Source organism: Macrobrachium nipponense, chromosome 32, assembly GCF_015104395.2.
Source record: "Macrobrachium nipponense isolate FS-2020 chromosome 32, ASM1510439v2, whole genome shotgun sequence".
Classification (NCBI taxonomy): domain Eukaryota; kingdom Metazoa; phylum Arthropoda; class Malacostraca; order Decapoda; family Palaemonidae; genus Macrobrachium; species Macrobrachium nipponense.
The window spans coordinates 65533788-65556883 of NC_061094.1; the positions used below are offsets into that span (position 1 = coordinate 65533788).

Below are 23096 nucleotides of genomic sequence, written 5' to 3' on the forward strand. Positions count from 1 at the left end.
GTGAGCAAGTGCATTCTGTAGAACAATTAATTTTTGTGGAAAGTAAGCTTAAGTACCATTAACCATGAAATATTTTCCCATGTTTTGCCTTGAATTCCCCAAGAAACGGTATAAAAAACTTTCAAGGTAAAAAGCCTGTGGCATGAAAAGAATTACAGTGAATGTGGTCTTTGCAAGGTAGTACTAATTTCTACATAACCTGTAAGGGGGGGTTAGTGCCTTCAGTGCACATCATGCTGTGTACCATAGGCATATTACTTAAGGTTCTTAGCAGCATCCCTTCAGCCCCTAGCTACAACCCCTTTCATTCCTTTGACTGTACCTCCGTTCATATTTTGTTTCTTCCATCGTACTTTCCACCCTCTGCCAACAGTTGATTCATAGTGCAACTGTGAGGTTTTCCTCCTGTTACACCTTTCAAAGCTTTTTACTCTCAATTTCCACATAATGGGATATTTTTATGTTCTCATCAAAAGATTTTCTTTGAATTTATAGAAATATAGGATTTAGTTTTAAACAAAGAATTAGTGATAATGGTTTTGGGTTAGTAAAATCCCAGACTTACGTGACAAAATTGGGATGTTTCGAGTGGCTGCTGTACTCATTTATGACGCAAAGTTCAGACCTGTCTTGATTTTGGATGAGTCATTAGGGGATCTTGGTTTGGCAGTTTTGGGAGAACTTATGCTTTTGGTGAATTGAAGGATTTTGTTGTAGTACTGGGATTTTGATCATTATCTTTGTGTATGCAAGCTCTACGTAATATCACTGATATATTGGCTGAGTTACAAGGTGATGCAAAGTTGACTGTAATACATATTAGGAAAAATCTTGGATATGTTGAAAAAATAGTTGAGAATTGCCTTTTTGTAATCTTGAATTTCAAGTTAAGGTATATTCCGTTCCGGACGGCATACAAACTTCGGTCCTTTTACAATAGGAAGGTACTAGCGGCAGCTGGATAGGTCGTAAGCTTTCGAACAAGGGGTTCGGTAGTTAAAACTGCTTGTCCGACAGGCGCGCTGCGCGCGACTGGGAGGTAAACAAACCACTTTTGCTTTCGGCCTGCTGGTGTGGACGTGTATCATCGCTCTCTGCCCGCTTCATCGTCGTTGCTTTCGCATGGTTGTGTTTTTCTTTTTCTATTTATCTAGTGAAACTGAATTGTAAGTACAATCATTTCATATTTATTTCCATTGAATTCAATTGTGAATTAAAGGATCTTGGTTTCACCACGCCCTCCGATTACCCGAGTGCCGGGACTGAAGGGCGTAAGTGCGGGAATTCAATTTCCCAGAAATGATCCTCGTATTGTGTATGCTCGGAAATGCCGAGGCGGGCGAGCGCTCGCTCCGAGCGTATATTTGGTTGGAAATGTGTAGATGAAAATCGTAAGTAAGTGTCTCTTTCATTTATATCTTTTTTTGACCTGTATGCTCGTTGCCGAGCGAATGCGCTCGGCACGAAAACTTATTCTGTATGGAAGTGGAAGTCGCAAGTACAGTATTCTTTTTCATTTCATATATATTGTTTTTATTGTAGCAATACTCATTTTGGATCAGTTTCCGAGCTTACCCGGAAATTGATCCTTTACCCTTTTTATTTGAATGAAGTGAAATCGCAAGTGCAGTTCTTTTTCCATTTTTCATATTTTATTGAGATTGCATTGTTTACTTGGATCAATGTTTCCGCTATTTCCCGGGAATTGATCCTTCCCCATTTTATTTGTATGAAGTGAAATCGCAAGCGCAGTATTCTTTTTGTTTCATTTTCATATATATTTTGATTGCATCAATTCATTATGGATCAAGGTTTCCATTCATAATCGGGAATGGATCCTTTTACCCTTCGCTCGGTACCGAGGGCGCAAATGCGCTCGATCCGAGCCCTTATTCATTGTGAAGTGAATCGTAATGCAAGATTCCTTTTCATTTTATTCCTTTTTATTATTGATTGCATCAATATTTATTTGGTTCAAGTTCCGCTCAGTCAGGGAATTGATCCTTATGCCCTTGCATTCGGGCCGAGGGCACGATTGCTCTCGGGCTCTTATTATTATTGTTGGGTACATGGGTGCTGTGCTGGGTGGGGAACGAGAACCCCCCCCGCTCTGCTCCCACAGATGGCCCTTCCCCTTGGGGGGGGGAGGTTATCTGCGTTCTTCTCCTCGCCCGATCCGTCGAGCGCGGGGGTGGAGGGCGCTCGGTGCCCGATGTACAATTGTATTCGGGTCTTCCACTCGTTCGGAGAGGGCTCACCCCCCCGCGCGAGGGGACTTCCCCCCCACTAATCGCTACTACTGTTATTTCCGCAGGTGCTACTGCACTGAGGGTGGACCTTGGTGAGGTATGGGCGTCCTTCCCATTTGCAGGGCGTGCTAGTGTCCAAGGGCTGCGGTTCTATGTCTGGGCCTACTGCGGTCACCCATGGAGTGGTGACCACGCTCCAGGTGACGACGTCCCTCCTCAACCTGGTGTAACTCGCCTCAACGTGGTAACGCGTCGTTAGCCTACAGGCCGCTGTGAAGTGCCGTTCGCCGTACCGAGAGGGGGGCGTGCCGCCGCGCTCGTGGTTGCCGTTGCTGCCGCGACCACCCACTTCCGCTGCCCTAGAGCTCGCCCCTGGACCTGCCGCCCGGCCAGGTTACCAGGATGTTGCTGGCTGCTGCTCCACTTCTCTGGGCCTGACTGTCCATGCAGTTGCTGCGCTGGCTGGTCCCTGCCGTTGGCTGCGCTGGCTGTCCCTGCCGTTTGCTGCGTGGCTGTCCCTACCGATGCTGTGCTGGCTGTGCCTGCTGTTCCTGAGATGCCCATACCTGCTGACGTCGTCCCTGTTCGTGGTGGTACTACCCAGACTTTGGTCTGTCTGTACAGGTGCGTCCGGGCCCTGTGGCTTCGGCTACAGCAGCCCCGGCTCCGACCCTGGATAGCAGATCTTACGTCCTTTGTTCCTGAGGAAGCTGACGAAGAAGAGGAGGAAGGTGTCGTCGTCGGTCTCTCATCTTCTTCAATTCGTCGTCGGCTGCCGCCTCTCTTCCCCTTCGACTTCTAAGCGTTCACAGCGAGGAAGAAGAAGGTTGCCTCCTCCCTCCTAAGAAGTCTCCCTCTGGGAGCTTCTCGGGGGACCCGTCCCTCACCTCGGTGGGACGGGAGGTTCCTTCCGCTGGTCCTCCTGCTCTTCGGGAAGCGGGGGCCCGTCTCTTCTTCCGCAAGGAAGAAGACTACGGGGACCGAGATTTGGGGTACCGGCTAACACCGGTACTTCCTCGCCTGGTGTCAGTGGTTCTGCCACTGCATCAGGGTCCGTCTCGGCCTCTCGTTCGCGGGAGGTACCGAGTGTACGGTCGCCTACCAGCGACCATGCAGCCAGGAACCAGACCTCTGAGTCCGCTCAGCGTCAGGTTCACGGCACGGGGCGGAAGACTGGTGACAGCCGCTCACGCGACTCTCACCAGACCAGCTCTCGCTCTCGCGGCGACCAGCTGGCTACCGGGGACGTGACGGTCCACGACCGGCCACGGGCTGAGGCTGGGAAGAGGTCCTCCCGTCGCCGGTGCCAGCCACGGCTGGAACCAGCGAGTGACGTGCCGTGAGGACAAGCACCGGTCTCACTGTGACAGTGGAGCCTGCAGGTCGCCTGACCGTCGCTCTCACAGAGAGCGATTGGGTACGGCAACCAGCACCAGCTCTTCTGACACTCGAGATCGGGGCCGCTGTGCTCAGTCCAGCCGTTCTCCACAGCGAGACGGTTCGACCAGGCCTGCAGCTCGATCGCCACCGCGGGTTGACGATCGCCTGCAGCCCTCCAAGCCTGCTGGTTCTGCCAGCGAGCGAGGAGGGAGCGTCAGGTCTGGCCTCTCCCCTACCTTCAACCTCCTCGGGTTACACCGGGAGGAGCGAGGTATTGAGGAGTGATCGTGAGGGGTGCGCCCCTCATGATCCCACCACGACGCCCTACGTGCCAGGCACGGTTCTTGGACCGGCCAGGACGTATGCGCAAGTGGATGGAGAAGACCGAGAGGGCTGTCGCTGTTCCCCCTCTTCTTAGGAGGAAGGTTCTCGGAATATGCTCTTGTTCGAAGGGCTAACGGTCCTACTCTGCAAGATGCTGTGACTTCCGAGATCCAGAGGAACGTTTGCCGAGGTTTATGGCGCTGATTCGTCAGCACAACGACCTCGGGGAAGGATCGCCGCTCCCACCAGCAGAGCCACGTCTCGGCTCGAGTCGTTTTGGGGCCCGAGAGGGAACCCAAATCGACGGTGGGTCTGCCGCGATCGGAGCTTGCCGACTGTGTTGAACAGGTAGTCTCTCGTCTCCGGACAAAGAAGGCGCTCTCAGTTTTCTGGCCCGGTCGAACAAGCTACTTCACCTCCTCTACTGCGACAGAGGCGTTTCTACGTGTCTTCGGACACCGTATTTGAATACCCCCTTAGGTCCTCCTGAGGTTTCGACCTCGACGAGGACTGGAATGAGTCGGAGGACGGTATCGGCTCTCTCCTGTCATGGTGTCGATCAGCCCCACCCAGACGACGTTCACAGTGGCGGCAGACCCTTACCTACAGTATGAGTTCGTAACCCTCCTCGGGGAAAACGTTTTCTCCTGACGATACGTTTTCCCAGGCTCTGAGAGGCCATCGCCGTAAGGCGATGGCTGCTCCTTTTCTTCTCCAACTGCTAGTTCCGCTGGGAAGGCGAGCCAGTATCCAATCCTCCCCCATTCCCTCTCTCCTTACGGCTACGAGGGAAAGGGGAGGGATCCTACAGATATTTCTCTGTAAGATCCCACGTTAGGGGCTGCGCTACCGGGGGACCTTCGGGTCCTACCTGACGTAAGCCCCGGTCGTTGAGGAGGGATCCTGCCCCTTTCTCGATTTCTACGGGAATCGGGAGGACCACCAGCCGATATCGTTTGACGAATTCGGTGGGGGGTTTCGCAGAGTGCTTAGAATTCTACGGAATTTCTAGCGCACATCCAGAAAGTGTTCGAGTTTTTTACGATCTCCAAACACTTAGGCGAGACCACGGTCCAAAGTGAGCGAGAATCCCCGATAATTGTTACACGATAATCGGGAACCTCGCTTATGCTCGAATTCCTGTAATTTCTAGCATTTGGAAGAAGACTGCTGCTGAAAGAAGAGTATCTCACAGTAGGCGATTAACTGGAATAGAGAAGAACGGACGGGAACTTCCAGTTTGGCTTGAACTATCGTCTTCGGTATTTCTGTTCACCATTGAAGCTTTCCTTGGGAAAAGACTTCTCCTTCACTCTCTTGACTAGAGAACGAAGGCGGTCGATCTCCAATCCTTATTCTCATTCCTCGAGAGGAAAAGAATTTAGGATGGAGGTCGTGGTACAGAACCTACAAATATACTACGTATATTACCCTCGCGACATGATTCTTTTAACAGTTGAATTGTACGGGGGGTAGGCGCATACCGTAGTTAACTCTACGGTTTGTGACCGAGACGAATTGTATCTTAATTGAACTGCAACTCGGGGTTGCCTGCAACCTCCCAGCAGTTATCAGTTTCGATTTTAGATACTTGGTATTGTCATGACAACACCAAATCAGCTTTTGTATTTACCGAAATCCGTTTCGTTTAAATATAATTGCTCGAGCGTATTCTTTATGCTCGATGGTTCTAGCCGAACGCATTCCTTCGTGGAATAATAGATTACCTGGCAACTCAGGATGACGAGTCACCGAGAGCTACTGCGTATTGAATGCCTGATAGCGGCTCAGTATCAGATAGGTCTCGGAGATGCACGGTCGGTTACGTCTCTCTCTCCCCTGGTTTGATTGACTACCGAACCGTATCTCTGCCCAACAATCATGGACTTAGGTCTCTGATTAACGGGGATTCTCGCAATAATGAAGGACCATCTACTGCTGTGACGCTCGATTTCATCGCCTTCGACATTGCGAGAATTTTCAACAGAGATATCTCTTGGACTCTTTCATCTTTCTGTTTACGCACGGTAACAGAAGTCTGTACTAGTCTCCCGCTGCATCGCACCGCGATAATGCGAATGATTTTTGCAGACATCTGAGTTTGTCTTCAAAATATCTCGTATTCGTAGGTGTGCAATTATTCATTGCTCGCCCCGAATTAACAGATATGTCAGAAGACATCGCCTACTCTCCGACCTGACAGCTCTACTTCCAAATGTTCAGCCCATGAGAAGCAGTTCTTCAGGCAGTATTTCCCTGTCTTCATTACTGAAAAGCGCTCCGCTTTTATTGCAACTACGATCCTCACCGGACAGCAATGAATAGCGGTTAGCGTTCTCAGTCTTGTAGCACAGGTTCAGAATCTTGAGAATCCTTCTCTCGGTTCAGCTGTGAAGACGTAGGTTGCATTTTCTGTACACCTTCGTCTTCAACGACACATAGTGTTGTTTCTCCTTAGCCGAGAATCAACTATACTATGAGATATCTTGCCATCAGGGACCTCGGTCTCTAGAAGGCAATTGACTTTCGCCTGTTGGGCACATGCCTTAAAGAGAGTCATCACCTTGCCTTCTGGCATCGGTGACGAACAAATTATTTGTTTAATCTCTTGGCATAACCTTTTAAGGCGAAGGTCACGTGACTTGCTCGGGTGCTTGGACAACTTGCCTCCTACCGAACGCAGTTAGTCGGCAGCTGTCAGAGCGCCCAAGTCTGTTACGAACTTCGCTGTGGACTTAGTTCGGTTTGTTCCATAACAGTCTTCTTCGTCCTAACGGCTTGTCACAGTACCCATACCATCGACACCCACCATTGAGTGTCGGTGTCCTATCCACTACCGAGAAGAACAACTTCGCTGCAGACGGATAGACCAGTATGGGTACAGGACATCACCGAAGTCGAGAAGAGGGATAGGTCCATACGACCATTCCCTTCTTTTTCCTCTGAGGTAATTGCATGACTTTTCCTGCGAAGTCAAGCATCCAGGGGATGGGGATTCGTGACGCTCGATTTCGTACCGAATTCGTAGCGAAGACTCTGAACCCTTCGGTTCCTGACGATCGGTTAGAGTCCTTCACAATCCCCTCCCTAATGGACTTCACCGCCTTCGATGCGAAGGAGATGCTGCTTTTGTCCTGTGAAAGCGCGACCGCGCTTCTGAAGAAACTCGACATCCCAGGCTGAGTGTTGAAGACTCTTCGTCAGCACCAAGATGACCTAGAAGTACACTCCCTCGAGTTACACAAGAACTTCTCCGTGGCGCAGGTACTGAAGGCAGGGGTCTGGTACAACCAGACCACTGGCACCTCCTTCTACCTTTTGGATATTGCCCACAGGTCCTTGGATCGTTTTCCTTGGGACCCGTGGTGGCTGCTCAACACGTTGTGTAGCTAACCCAGACCCTAGCAGGCTGAACAGCATCGAGTCCTGGTGTGACTGTAAGAATAGATATGTGAATGAGAGAGTGACTGGCTTCTCTTCATAATCTTTTTTCTCCCCCCTCCTACCTGGGGTGGGTAGAGGGATACGGTCATCACCTTGCTGGATAAGGACGAGATGCCGGGTGAGCTACTCGACAGAGCCCCATCCTATCCCTTTCCTTTCTAGGAGGGATGGGAGCGAATATCCACCACTTCCTCCTACAAGGGGGGGGAAGTGGATGCCAAGCAAGAGACAAACCTCCATAACTTTATGTTGCCTCTTGCAAATAGGAACTTGTTCTTGTTTGCTGGTACGAAGAGATACGCTTGCTCTCTCTTAGTACTCGGTCCAGAGGTCTGACCATTGATCCTGCGGTGCACACCCTGATCAATCGGACAGAGGCTTGGATTCCCTCCCTCGCTCTTACGACCAGGGAGGCATTCCAAGGTTGGGCGAACACCAGTCTGTTCACAAAGACTCCAGATTCCTCCCACCAAGAAGTGAGTCTTCCTATTGTAAAAGGACCGAAGGTTTGTATGCCGTGTCGGAACAAATGACAATTTGTCCAAAATTGCATTTTTCCTAACTATACAAACCTGAGGTCCTTTTACACATAGTCCCACCTCAGCCACCCCTCACTCTGCAGTTTTTTTTTGCTTGGGCCAAAAGCAAAAGTGATTTGTTTACCTCCCAGTCGCGTGCGCGCGCCTGTCGGACAAGCAGTTAACTACCGAACCCCTTGTTCGAAAGCTTACGACCTATCCAGCTGCCGCTAGTACCTTCCTATTGTAAAAGGACCTCAGGTTTGTATAGTTAGGAAAAATGCAATTTTGGACAAATTGTCATTTTCCATGTAGGTAGTTTGCTTATAGCATAATCTCGGATGGTAGTAAATTTGAGAAAGGGTATAATATATTTGTGTATTGTTCAGGCTTCGTATGGAGGAAGAACAGCGTTTGAAAGAAGAACGCAAAGAAGCAAAAAGAAGAGAAAAAGAAAGTAGAAGGAAGGCCAGGGAAGAGAAAAGACGTGCCCTACGAATGGAGAAAGCAGAGGAAAAACTAAGAAGAGAGCAAGAAGAGGAAGAAGCAAGGATTGCAAAAAAGATTGCCCTTGAAGAACGTAAACTCCTCATTGCTCAACGTAAATGGAGAGCATTCGACTCTTAGATGAGATTTTTGAGCGTATGAAAGTAAGTATTATTTTCTTAGCCCAAAGGTACCAGGAAACTTGGTTTGTTCCGATACGTAATACAAACCCTCGGTCCTTTAACATAGGAAGGTAACTAGCGGCAGCTGGGACGGTCGTAAGCTTCGAACAAGGGGAGACGGTAGTTAACTGCTTGTCCGATCGTGCGCGCAGCCCGCCGGCTGCGCCCGAGAGGTGAAGAATCATTTTGCTTTCGGCCGCGGGTGTGAAGGACGTGGTTCGTCATCGCTATCTGCCTCCCGCTTCATCGTCGTATGCTTTGTTTATATTATGTTTTCTACTAATGGTTTGTTTGACTTGAAAATGAAACTGTAAGTACACTGTTTTCATTTTCATTACTTAATTATGAATCAACATGGAGCTATCGCCGTAGAGACGGCGATTTCCGCTCTTTTCATGAATTGAACCCTTGAATTATGTCTCGGTGCCGAGGGCGGGCGCACTCGCGCCGAGTCATGTATTTGTTCCGACACGGCATACAAACCTTCGGTCCTTTTACAATAGGAAGGTACTAGCGGCAGCTGGATAGGTCGTAAGCTTTCGAACAAGGGGTTCGGTAGTTAACTGCTTGTCCGACAGGCGCGCGCGCGCGACTGGTAGGTAAACAAATCACTTTTGCTTTCGGCCTGCTGGCGTGTGGACGTGTATCATCGCTCTCTGCCCGCTTCATCGTCGTTTGCTTTCGCATGATTGTGTTTTTGCTTTTCTATGTATCTAGTGAAACTGAATTGTAAGTACAATCATTTCATTGAATTCAATTGTGAATTAAAGGATCTTGGTTCACAACGCCTCCGATTACCCGAGTGCCGGGACTGAAGGGCGTAATTGCGGGAATTCATTTTCCCAGAATGATCCTCGTATTGTGTATGCTCGGTGCCGAGGGCGGGAGCGCTCGCTCCGAGCGTATATTGGGTTGGAAATGTGTAGATGAAAATCGTAAGTAAGTGCTCTTTCATTTATAATTTTTTGACCTGATGCCGTTGCCGAACGAATGCGCTCGGCACGGAAACTTATTCAGTATGAAAGTGGAATCGCAAGTACAGTATTCTTTTTCATTTTTCATATATTATTTTTATTGTAGCAATACTCATTTTGGATCAGTTTCCGAGCTTGCCCGGAGATTGATCCTTCCCCCACCTTTTTAATTTGAATGAAGTGAAATCGCAAGTGCAGTTCTTTTTCATTTTCAATTTTTTTATTGAGATTGCATTGTTGACTGGGATCATGTTCCGCTATTCACGGGAATTGATCCTTCCCCTTTTTATTTGTATGAAGTGAAATCGCAAGCGCAGTAGTCTTTTCATTTTCATATATTGTTGATTGCATCATTTCATTATGGATCAAGGTTTCCAGAAACCTTGATCCATAAAGGTAAGGAATGAAACCTTTCACCCTTGCGCTCGGTACCGAGGGCGCAAATGCGCTCGATCCGAGCCCTTATTCATTGTGAAGTGAATCGTTTGCAAGATGCATTTTCATTTTGTTCCTTATTATTGATTGCATCAATTTTTTTAACTTTGGTTTCTTCCGTTCCGCTCAGTCAGGAATTGAGCCTTATGCCTTGTATTCGTTGCCGATGGCACGATTGCTCTAGGGTCTCTTATTTTCTTTGTTGTTGGGCGGGTACATGGGGACTGTGCGGGGGTGGGGAACGAGACCCCCCCCGCTCAGTTCCCACGAGATGACTCTTCCCCTTGGGGGGGGGGAGGTTATAGGCGTTCTTCTCCTCGCCCGATCCGTCGAGCGCGGGGGAGGGCGCTCGGTGCCCGATGTACAATGTATTATTGGGGTCTTCCACTCGTTCGGGAGGGATCAAACCCCCGCACGAGGGGAATTTCCCCCCCATTAATCGCTACTACTATATTTCCGCAGGTGCTACTGCCACAGGGGTGGACCTTGGTGAGGTATGGGCGTCCTTCCAATTGCAGAGCGTGCTGGTGTCCAGGGGCTGCGTTTCTATGTCTGGGCCTACTGCGGTCCACCCATGGAGTGGTGACCACGCAACCAGGTGACGACGTCCCTCCTCACCTGGTGTACTCGCCTCACGTGGTAAAACCGTCTTGCCTACAGCCGCTGTGAAGTGCCGTTCGCCGTACCGAGAGGGGGGCGTGCCGCCGCCGCTCGTGGTTGCCGCGCTGCAGCGACCACACTTCGCTGCCCTAGAACTCGCCCCTGGACCTGCCGCCGGTACCAGGATGTTGCTGGCTGCTGCTCCACTTCCCTGTGGTTTCCGGTGCTGCCTGCCGTACCTGCGATTCTGGGCTGACTGTCCATGCAGTTGCTGCGCTGGCTGGCCCTGCCGTTGCTGCGCTGGCTGTTCCTGCCGTTGCTGCGCTGGCTGTCCCTACCGATGATGTGCTGGCCGTGCCTGCTGTTTCCTGGATGCCCATACCTGCTGATGTCGTCCCTGTTCGTGGTGGTACTACCCCAGACTTTGGTCTGTCTGTACAGGTGCGTCCGGGCCCTGTGGCTTCGGCTACAGCAAGCCCCGGCTACTGTCTGCCCCTGGATAGCAGATCTTACGTCTGTCCTGAGGAAGCTGACGAAGAAGAGGAGGAAGGTGTCGTGGTCGTCGTCTTCATCTTCTTCATCGTCGTCGGCCGCCGCCTCTTCCCCTTCGACTTCTAAGGCTTTACAGCCGAGGAAGAAGAAGGTCGCCTCCTCCCTCCTAAGAAGTCTCCCTCGGGAGCTTCTCGGGACCCGTCTCACCTCGGTGGGACGGGAGGGTTCCTTCCGCTGGTCCTCCTGCTCCTTCGGGAGCGGGGCCCGTCTCTTCTTCCGCAAGGAAGAAGACTACGGGACCAGAGGGGTACCGGCTAACACCGGTACTTCCTCGCCTGGTGTCAGTGGTTCTGCCACTGCATCAGGGTACGTCTCCGGCCTCTCGTTCGCGGGAGGTACCGAGTGTACGGTCGCCTACCAGCGACCGTGCAGCCCGGAACCAAGACCTCTGAGTCCGCTCAGCGTCAGGTTCACGGCACGGGCGGAAGACTGGTGACAGCCGCTCATGCGACTCTCACCAGACCAGCTCTCACTCTCGCGGTGAACAGCTGGCTACCCGGGGTGGGGGGGGGGGGGGGGGGGACGTGACGGTCCACGACCGACCACGGGCTGAGGCTGGGAAGAGGTCCTCCCGTTCGCCGGTGCCAGCCACGGCTGGAACCAGCGACGTGACGTGCCGTGAGGACAAGCACCGGTCTCACTGCGACAGTGGAGCCTGCAGGTCGCCTGACCGTCGCTCTCACAGAGAGCGATCGGGAACGGCAACCAGCACCAGCTCTTCTGACACTCGAGATCGGGGGGGGCCGCTGTGCTCAGTCCAGCCGTTCTCCACAGCGAGACGGTTCGACCAGGCCTGCAGCTCGATCGTCACCGCGGGTTGACGATCGCCTGCAGCCCTCCAAGCCTGCTGGTTCTGCCAGCGAGCGACGAGGGAGCGTCAGGTCTCCGCCTCTACGTACCTTCAACCTCCTCGGGTTACACGGGAGGAGCGAGGTATTGAGGAGTGATCGTGAGGGGGATGTGCGCCCCTCATGATCCCACCACGACGCCCTACGTGCCAGGCACGGTTCTTGGACCGACCAGGACGTATGCGCAAGTGGATGGGGAAGACCGAGAGGGCTGTCGCTGTTCCCCCTTCTTAGGAGGAAGGTTCTCGGAATGCTCTTGTTCGAAGGGCTTAACGTCCCACTCTGCAAGATGCTGTGACTTCCGAGATCCAGAGGAACTTTGCCGAGGTTACGGCGCTGATTCGTCAGCACAATGACCTCGGGGAAGGATCGCCGCTCCCACCAGCAGAGCCACGTCTCGGCTCGAGTCGTTTTGGGGCCCGAGAGGGAACCCAAATCGACGGTGGGTCGGTCCGCGATCGGAGCTTGCCGACTGTGTTGAACCAGGTAGTCCTCTCGTCTCCGGACAAGAAGGCTCTCTCAGTTCTGGACGGTCGAACAAGCTACTTCACCTCCTCTACTGCGACAGAGGCGTTTATACGTGTCTTCGGACACCGTATTTAAATACCCCTTCGGTCCTCCTGAGGTTTCGACCTCGACGAGGACTGGAATGAGTCGGAGCGGTATCGGCTCTCTACTGTCAGGTGTCGATCAACCCCACCCAGACGACGTTCACAGTGGCGGCAGACACTTACCTACAGTATGAGTTCGTAACCCTCCTCGGGAAAAACGTTTTCTCCTGATTGATACGTTTTCCAGGCTCTGAGAGGCCATCGCCGTAGGCGATGGCTGCTCCCTTTTCTTCTCCAACATGCTAGATCTCGATTTCTACGGGAATCGAGAGGACACCAGCCGATATCATCTGACGAATTCGGGGGGGGGTTTCGCAGAGTGCTTAGAATTCTACGGAATTTCTAGCGCACTCAGAGTGTTCGAGTTTTTTACGATCTCCAAACACTCAGGCGAGACCCCACGGTCCAAAAGTGAGCGAGAATCCCGATAATTGTTACACGATAATCGGGAACCTCGCTTATGCTCGAATTCCTGTAATTTCTAGCATTTGGAAGAAGACTGCTGCTGAAAGAAGAGTATCTCACAGTAGGCGCTTAACCTGGAATAGAGAAGAACGGACGGGAACTTCCAGTTTGGCTTGAACTATCGTCTTCGGTATTCTGTTCACATTATTTGAAGCTTTCCTTTGGGAAAGACTTCTCCTTCACTCTCTGACTAGAGAACGAGGCGGTCGATCTCCAATCCTTATTCTCATTCCTCGAGGGGAAAAGAATTTAGGATGGAGGTCGTGGTACAGAACCTACAATATACTACGTATATTACCCTCGCGACATGATTCTTTAACAGTTGATTGTCCGTGGGGTAGGCGCATACCGTAGTTAACTCTACGGTTTGTGACCGAGACGAATTGTATCTTAATTGAACTGCAACTCGGGGTTGCCTGCAACCTCCCAGCAGTTATCAGTTTCGATTTTAGATACTTGGTATTGTCATGACAACACCAAATCAGCTTTTGTATTTACCGAAATCCGTTTCGGTTAAATATAATTGCTCGAGCGTATTATTTATGCATCGATGGTTCTAGCCGAACGCATTCCTTCGTGGAATAATGGATTACCTGGCAACTCAGGATGACGAGTCACCAAGAGCTACTGCGTATTGAACTGCCTGATAGCGGCTCAGTATCAGCTAGGTCTCGGAGATGCACGGTCGGTTACGTCTCTCTCTCCCCTGGTTGGATTGACTACCGAACCGTATCTCTGCCCAACAACAATCATGGACTTAGGTCTCTGATTACGGGGATTCTCGCAATAATGAAGGACATCTACTGCTGTGACGCTCGATTTCATCGCCTTCGACCATTGCGAGAATTTTCAACAGAGATATCTCTTGGACTCTTTCATCTTTCTGTTTACCGCACGGTAACAGAAGTCTGTACTAGTCAACCGCTGCATCGCACTGCGATAATGCGAAGATTTTTGCAGACATCTGAGTTTGTCTTCAAAATATCTCGTATTCGTAGGTGTGCAATTTCATTGCTCGCCCCGAATTAACAGATATGTCAGAAGACATCGCCTACTCTCCGACCTGACAGCTCTACTTCCAAATGTTCAGCCCATGAGAAGCAGTTCTTCAGGCAGTAGTTTCCCTGTCTTCATTACTGGAAGCGCTCCGCTTTTATTGCAACTACGATCCTCACCGGACAGCAATCAATAGCGTTAGCGTTCTCAGTCTTTGTAGCACAGGTTCAGAATCTTGAGATCCTTCTCTCGGTTCAGCTGTGAAGACGTAGGTTGCATTTTCTGTACACCTTCGTCTTCAACGTCACATAGGTGTTGTTTCTCCTTACCCGAGAATCAAACTATACTATGAGATATCTTGCCATCAAGGACCTCGGTCTCTAGAAGGCAATTGGACTTTCGCCTGTTGGGCATGCCTTAAGAGAGTCATCACCTTGCCTCTGGCATCGGTGACGAACAAATTATTTGTTTAGTCTCTTGGCATAACCCTGTTAAGGCGAAGGTCACGTGACTTGCTCGGGTGCTTGGACAACTTGCCTCCTACCGAACGCAGTCAGTAGGCAGCTGTCAGAGCGCCCAAGTCTGTTACGAACTTCGCTGTGGACTTAGTTCGGTTGTTCCATAACAATCTTTTCTTCGTCCTAACGGCTTGTCACAGTACCCATACCATCGACACCCAACATTGAGTGTCGGGTGTACTATCCACTACCGAGAACAACAACTTCGCTGCAGACGGATAGACCAGTATGGTACAGGACATCACCGAAGTCGAGAAGAGGGATAGGTTCATACGACAATTCCCTTCTTTTCCTCTGAGGTAATTGCATGGACTTTGCCTGCGAAGTCAAGTCAGCATCCGGGGATGGGGATTCGTGACGCTCGATTTCGTACCGAATTCGTAGCGAAGACTCTGAACCCTTTCGGTTCCTGACGATCGGTTAGAGTCCTTCACAGTCCCCTCCCTAATGGACTTCACCGCCTTCGATGCGAAGGAGATGCTGCTTTGTCCTGTGAAAGCACGACCGCGCTTTCTGAAGAAACTCGACATCCCAGGCGGAGTGTTGAAGACTCTTCGTCAGCACCAAGATGACCTAGAAGTACACTCCCTCGAGTTACACAAGAACTTCTCCGTGGCGCAGGCTGAAGGCAGGGGTCTGGTACAACCAGACCACTGGCACCTCCTTCTACCTTTTGGATATTGCCCACAGGTCCTTGGATCGTTTTCCTTAGGACCCGTGGTGGCTGCTCAACACGTTGTGTAGCTAACCCAGACCCTAGCAGGCTGAACAGCATCGAGTCCTGGTGTGACTGTATGAATAGATAGTGAATGAGAAAGTGACTGGCTTCTCTTTCTATCTTTTTCTACCCCTCTACCTGTGGGTAGAGGGATACGGTCATTACCCTGCTGGATAAGGACGAGATGCCGGTGAGCTATATGACAGAGCCCCATCCTATCCCTTTCATAGGGATAGGAGCAAGAATATCCACCACTTCCTTCTACAAGGGGGGGAAGTGGATGCCGACAAGAGTCAAACCCATGACTTTATATTTGCTCCTGTACAGGAACAAGTTCTTGCATTGCTGGTACGAAGAGATGCGCATGCCCCTCTCTTAGTACTCGGTCCAGAGGTCTGACCATTGATCCTGCGGTGCACACCCGATCAATCGGACAGAGGCTTGGATCCCTCCCTCGCTCTTACGACCAGGGAGGCTTCCAAGGTTGGGCGAACACCAGTCTGTTCACAAAAGACTCAGATTCCACCCACCAAGAAGTGAGTCTTCCTATTGTAAAAGGACCGAAGGTTTTTGTATGCCGTGTCGGAACAAATGACAATTTGTCCAAAATTGCATTTTTCCTAACTATACAAACCTGAGGTCCTTTTACACATAGCCCCACCTCATGCCACCCCTCACTCTGCAGTTTTTGCTTGGGCCAAAAGCAAAAGTGATTTGTTTACCTACCAGTCGCGCGCGCGCGCCTGTCGGAACAAGCAGTTAACTAACCGAACCCCTTGTTCGAAAGCTTACGACCTATCCAGCTGCCGCTAGTACCTTCCTATTGTAAAAGGACCTCAGGTTTGTATAGTTAGGAAAAATGCAATTTTGGACAAATTGTCATTTTGGGCGAAAGTGTGTAATTGAAAGATGTAAGTACAGGGGGTCCTCGAGTTACGACGTTGATCCGTTCTTACGATGCGTCGTAACACGATTTTCAGCGTAAGTCGGAACATTGAAAAATACCACATGATTTAATGTAAATACCTATCAATAACAACGAGAGAACAATTCCTTACCTTTATTAGTTTGATTGGCTTGCACACTGGAGAGGAAGCTGCGGTGCTGGAGAGACTGGGGGAGGTTAGTGAAGAGAAAAAGAACCTCCAGAAGTTGCTGGAGATGCTGAGGCAGATGATTCGGGTGAGGTGAGGGCAGAAAATACTAGTACTGGAGATGCTGAGGCAGGTGGATTCTTGAGGTGAGGCAGAACATACTTCTGGAGATGTTGGGGCAGGTGATCTTTAGGTGAGGCGAACCTACAGAAGGTGCTGGAGATACTGGGGCAGGTGAGTCTGGGTTAGCAGAACATTCAGAAGGTGCTGGAGATTGTGGGGCAGGCGAGTCTGGATTAGCAGAGGCAGCTGAGTAGAGGGTACAGGATCTCCTGCAGGCCTCTCTACCTTCTTAAAATACTTGCTCCAGGTTAGTCTGAACAGAGAGCGACCTCTTTTCATCCAAGATCTCCTTGTAAACACTGCATCAAATCCATGACGCCTCTGGAAACCCTAGTGAACCTGTCCAAGTTGGGATCCTGAGCCTCAAAAGTTGACAACGCTTGCTGCCAACTCTGCAAAACCTCGTATCAAGTCCTGCCTTGTGAAAGCCTTAGGCTCTGGGTGGGTGCTTCTTCTTCTCCTCTATTATCTGCTTCTCCAGTTGTATCAGGTCCTCAGCAGATAACTCCTCGCCATGAGACTCCAGCAGCTCTGTAACATCATCAACCTCCATCTCCAAATTGATTTCCTACTCAGGGCAACAACGTTCTTGACAACTAGCTGAACTGTGTCCTCAAACCCATGGAAATCATTCACAAATTGAGGACAATTTTCTTCCAGACACCATTCATGTTTGTTTGCTTAACTCCTCCCAGGAATTAGCAATGTTCTTTACAGCATCAAGGATGTTGTAGGATTTCCAAAAGTCCTTCAGAGTCAAGTCCTTCTTGGTTTCAGTTGCCTGTAAAGCCATAGCAATTGTCCTTCGTAGGTAGTAGGCCTTGAACGAAGCAATCACTCCTTGGTCCATAGGCTGTAAAAGGGCCGTGGTATTAGGTGGAAGGTAAAACCACCTTGACATTAGGGTTGAAGTCTCCCAGCTGGGCAGGGTGTCCAGGGGCATTGTCCAGCACTAGCAACACCTTAAAGGGGATACCCTTGGAGGCGCAATACGCTCCACACTTGGAACAAAATGTTTACGAACCAGTCCTCAAACACTGCAAGTGTCACCCATGCCTTCTTGTTGGACTTCCAAATTACTGGTAGTGACCCTTCCAAATGCCTTGAGTGCCCTTGGATTTTCAGCCTGATACACCAACAAGGGCTTCAGTTTGAAGTCGCCAGCAGCATTACCCCCAAGAAAGTAAAGTTAGCCTCTCCTTGCTGGCTTTATGACCGGTGCTGACTCTCCTCCTTGGCGATGTAAGTGCGGTTAGGCATACGTTTCCAAAACAAACCTGTCTCGTCTACGTTAAACACTTGCTGAGCAGAATAACCCCCCTCCTTAATTATCTCAGACACGCTTTAGGAAATTCACTCGGTGCTTTCTCATCCCCACTAGCAGCTTCACCTTGCAATTTAAGGTTATGGTAATTGGCCCGAGCCTTAAATCGCATAAACCAACCCCTACTAGCCACAAACTCTTCACTTTCACTTCCCTCACCCCTTTTCTTTTTTCAACGCTTCAAACAATCTTTTCGCTTCGCCTTCTCCTGAATCACCATAAGGCTGACGGGGTGGGTTATACGCCGTTTGATTTTGGTCTTCCAACCAAAGCACCAATAACCTTTCCATTTCATTATTAGACATACGCTGCTTAGTTATCACTGTCGCTTTCATAGGAGCAGATCCTTTCACATGTTCAACGATGCGCTCTTTATCTTTTGATAATGTAGCAACGGTCGAACGGCTAAGGCCAAGCGACGCGGCCAATGTTTGTTGGCGTTTCTCCCTTCTCAGATCGCTTTATAATGTCCACTTTAATTTCCATGGTGAGGCCTTCTTTTCTTCGATGCACTACCATCAGAAGAGTCCGCCTTGCGCTTGGAGCCATAACAAAGAGCAAAAAGTTACAAAAACGATACAACACGAGGGAGAGAGAGGCGTGTAAACAACCAAAATGGCGTATGGGCGAGGAATGAGCGTAGCGAAGCGACGCCGTCCTCTCCCCCACAAAGCGTATTCTTCCGCCGTGCGCCCGGAACTAGTTCGCGTTTGTTTACGTTGCTTACGACGCTAAACCGCGTAAGACGGAACGACGCAAAATATTATTTTTTATATTTTTATGGGGGCGCGTTCGTAACCACGAAACATCGTAAGTCGAGACCAGCGTAACCCGAGGACTTACTGTACTCTTTTCATTATATTTTTGCCCTGTGCGTTCGTTGCCGAGAGCTTGATTGCGTTCGGCACGAGCCTCTTATTTTGTATGAATAGAATGCAATGAAAGTGGATTCGCAATGCAGTTTTCTTTTCATTTCATTTATTAATTGCATCAATTTAATTTTGGATCAATTTCCGCTCTTACCCGGGAATTAATCCTTACGATTTATTGCTGTGAAAGTGAAAATAGCAAGTGCAGTATTGTTCATTTTCATATATATTATGATAGCATCATATTATTATGGATCAAGTTTCCGCTCTTACCCGGGAATTGATCTTTCCCCCTTTAAGTTCTATGAAGTGAATCGCAAGTGCAGTATTCTGTTTCATTTTCAATACTTTTCACTGCTGTGCGGGGGTGGGGAAGCGAAGGTCTGCCAGGAAGTCGTCGGAAAGCTCTCCCGCGACTCCCTTGGTATCCGATTCTTCGTCTCTTTCTTTCCTGCCCCCCGCTCAGCTTCCTCGTATTTTGTTTTTCTTCCTTCCGTTCGTTTCGGTGGGGCATGTCTCCCCACCCGTGCGTGAGGGAACCCCTCTTACTAATCTGTCTGTGCTACCGCAGGTGCTACATCCGTGGGAGACGACCTTGGACAGGTATGGCCTACCTGCGGCTGCAGGGCGTGCCTAGCATCCACGATCTGCTGCAGCGTCTAGCGAGGTCTGGGGCGGTTGACCTTGGAGTGGTCTCCACTACAACCTTCACGGCCGCTTATGCTGCTTCCCCCCGCTGGTCTACACTCCCCATGCTGTGTCGGTGACGCCGTCTGCCGCTTCTAGGGCCGGTCGCTGCCGTACCGAGGAGGGGTATGCCGCCGCCGCCTGTGTTTTCTTCGTGTTGCCTGCCCAGACTTCCGCTGTTCCAGCAGCTCGCCCCTGGACCGGCCGCCAGACCAGGTCCCGCTGGCTGCCGATGATTCTACGAGGCGATGGCTGGGCCTGCCGTACCTGTCCGCTGATGTGGTTCCCGCTACTGGCTTGGCTGTCCTTCTGTGTTTACCGCTGCCGCTGTTCCTGCCGCTCCTGAGCTGGTGCTGTTCCTGTCGCTCCTGGTTCCTGCGCTGTCCATGCTGGTCATGCCCATGGTGTGTCTTCCCCAGTCCCAGGTCCTTCCGGACAGGTGCAGTCGGGCCGTGTTGCTTCGGCAATAGGCCCGACTCTGGCCTGGATGGAGGACCTGACGACTGTCCTGCGTGAGCTGACGAAGAAGAGGAAGGTGTCATCTTCGTCTGTGCTGCCTCTTCCCCTTCGACTTCTAAGGCCCATAAGCCGAAGAAGAAGAAGTCTGCCTCCCCCCCCTCTAGAAGTCTCCTTCGGGAACTTCTAAGGGCCCGTCCCACCGAGGCCCGTCCCACCGAGGCCTTCTGCTGGTCCTCCTGCTCCTTCGGGAGCGGGGCCCGTCTCTCCTTCGTAAGGAAGAGATAGACGGGGGACCAAGAGGAGTATCGGTTAGCTCTGGTACTTCCTCGCCTGGTGCTAGCGGCGATGCCGCTACGCCAGGTTCCGGCTCGGTCTCTCGTTCGCGGGAGATCCCGAGTGTACGCTCTCCCTCGGGAGACCGTGCAGCCAAGTTTCAGCGCCAGAGTTCGCTCGGCGCCAAGACCACGGCACGGAGCAGAAGGCTGGCGAGAACCGCTCAGGTGATTTCTCGCCAGGCCAGCGGCCGCTCTCGCAGCGACCAGCTGGTAACCGGGTTTGTTATATTCCCCCTACTAAGAAGACTCCTTCGGGAACTTCGAAGGCTCGTCACACTCCGGTGTGACGGGGGGGTGGGGGTTCTTCTGCTGGTCCTCCATGTTCCTTCGGGAACGGGGCCCGTCTCCCTTCTGAGAAGAAGAAGAAGACGGGGACCAAGGGTGTGCTGGCTACCGCTGGTACACCCTCGCCTGGTCTTGGCAGCTCTGCTGCTAAGCCAGGTACCGCTCGGTTTCTCGTCCGCGAGAAGTTCCGAGTGTTATGGTCTCCTTCGGGTGACCGTGCAGCCAAAGTTAAGACGCCTGAGTTCACTCAGCGTCATGCCCGAGGCACGGAGCAGAAGACTGTCGAGAGCCGCTCAGGTGACTCTCGCAGGCCAGCGGCCGCTCTCGTAGCGACCAGCCGGTACCTCTTGTGGACGTGACGGTCTCTGACCGGCCACGGGTTGAGGCTGGGAAGAGGTCCCCCAGGTCCCCTCGACTGACGGTACCAGCCTCGGCTGGTACCAGCGGTTTGACGTGCCACGAGGACGCTCACGGTCTCACCGCGAAAGTGAGCTCTGCAGGGTCACCTGACCGCCCGCTCCCACAGGGACCGGGCGGATACGGTGACCAGCAGCAGCTCGTCTGACGCACGGGACCGGGGTCGACGTGCTCAAGTCGAGCCGCTCGCCACAGGTGAGCGGCACGGCCAGGCCTGCAGATCGATCCCCACCCGCGGGTTGGTGATCGGCTTGCAGCCCCCACGTACGCTGGTCCTGCCATGCGAGCGGGGGGGGGGAATGGGGGGGGGAGCGTCAGGTCTGTCTCTCCACAACTACCTTCAACTTCCTCAGGCTAAACCACGGGAAGAGAGCGAGGTAGCTAGGAGTGATCGTGAGAGGTGCGCCGCTCACGATCCCTCACGGACGCCGCACGTGCCACGTATTGGTCTTAGGACCAAACCAGGACGTACGCGCAAGTGATTGGAGGCGACCGTCAGGGGGGGGGGAGGGGGTCGGTAGCGTCAGTTTCTGTCTCTCCGATACCTTCAACTTCCTCGGCATACGCCAGGAAGAGCGAGGTATACTAGGAGTGATCGTGAGAGATGCGCCGCTCACGATCCCGTCACGACGCCGCACATGCCAGGTATGGTCTTAGGACCAACCAGGACGTACGCGCAAGTGATTGGAGGCAACCGTCAGGGATCTGTTGCTGGTCCTTCTTCTGAAGGAGGAGGGTCCTGGGAGCTGCTCTTGTTGGAGGGACTGGATGGTCCTACTCCTCAAGACGCTGTAACTTCTGAGATTCAGAGTAAACTTTGCCCAGGTTATTGCACTGATTCGTCAGCACAACGACCTGGTGGAAGGATCGCCGCTCCCACCAGCATAGCCCATGTCTCTGCTCGAGTCGTTTTGGGGCCCGAGAGGGAACCCAAACCGACGGTGGGTGTTTTGCCGCGATCGGAGCTTGCCGATTCTGTCTTGAACCAGAGTCTCTCGTCTCCGGACAAGAAGGCTCTCTCAGTTTCTGGCCGGTCGATCAAGCTACTTCCACCTCCTCTACTGCGACAGCGGCGTTTCTACGTGTCTTCGGACACCGTATTTCTAAATACTCCTTCGGTCCTCCTGAGAGGTTTCGACCTCGACGAGGACTGGAATGAGTCGGAGGACGGTATCGGCTCTCCCTGTCAGGTCGATCAGCCCCACCCAGACGACGTTCACAGTGGCGGCAGACCCTTACCTACAGTGAGAGTTCGTAACCCTCCTCGGGAAAACGTTTTCTCCTGACGATACGTTTTCCCAGACTCTGCGGCGATGGCTGCTCCTACTCTTCTCCAACTGCTAGTTCCACTGGGAAGGCGAGCGAGTATCCAATTCCTCCCCCATTCCCTCTCTCCTTACGGCTACGAGGGAAAGGGGAGGGATCCTACAGAGATTTCTCTGTAGGATTCCACGTTGGGGACTGCGCTACCGGGGGGACCTTCGGGTCCTACCTGACGTAAGCCCGGTCGTTGAGGAGGGATCCTGCCCCATTCTCGATTTCTACGGGAATCGAGAGGACCACCAGCCGATATCGTTTGACGAATCGGTGGGGGTTTCGCAGACTGCTTAGAATTCTACGGAATTTTCTAGCGCATTCAGAGTGTTAGAGTTTCTACGATCTCCAAACACTTAGGCGAGACCACGGTCCAAAGTGAGCTAGACGGGAATCCCCGATATGTTACACGATAATCGGGAACCTCGCCTATGCTCGAATTCCTGGAATTTCTAGCATTAGGAAGAAGACTGCTGCTGAAAGAAGACTATCTCACAGTAGGCGACCAACTGGAATAGAGAAGAACGGACGGGAATATCCAGTTTGGCTTGAACTATCCTCTTAGTATTCTGTTCACCATTGAAGCTTTCCTTCGAGGAAGACTTCTTCACTCTCTTTGATAGAGACCGAAGGTGGTCGATCTCCAATCCTTATTTTGTTTTCTTGAAGGAAAGAATTTAGGATGGAGATCGTTGTTCAGAATCCTACAAATATACTACGTATATTAACCTCGTGACATGATTCTGCTAAGCAGTTGAATGGTCAGAGGGGTAGGCGCATATCCTGGTTATTCTACGGATTGCGACTTAGACGAAAAGTATTCTAATTGAACTGCAACTCGGGTTGCTGCAACCTCCAGGAGTTTCCAGTTTCAATTTTATATACTTAT

At 51.4% G+C, this 23096-nt stretch overlaps 1 protein-coding gene across 1 annotated transcript in view; it reads left to right on the forward strand.

The window, feature by feature from the left end:
• Positions 1-23096, forward strand: part of LOC135207558 (trichohyalin-like) — a 109115-nt gene that overhangs the window by 66097 nt on the left and 19922 nt on the right. Inside the window, 2 exon segments of the mRNA XM_064239388.1 lie at positions 8305-8519; positions 8522-8565. Of these exon segments, the coding sequence (XP_064095458.1) occupies positions 8305-8519; positions 8522-8565 (259 nt within the window).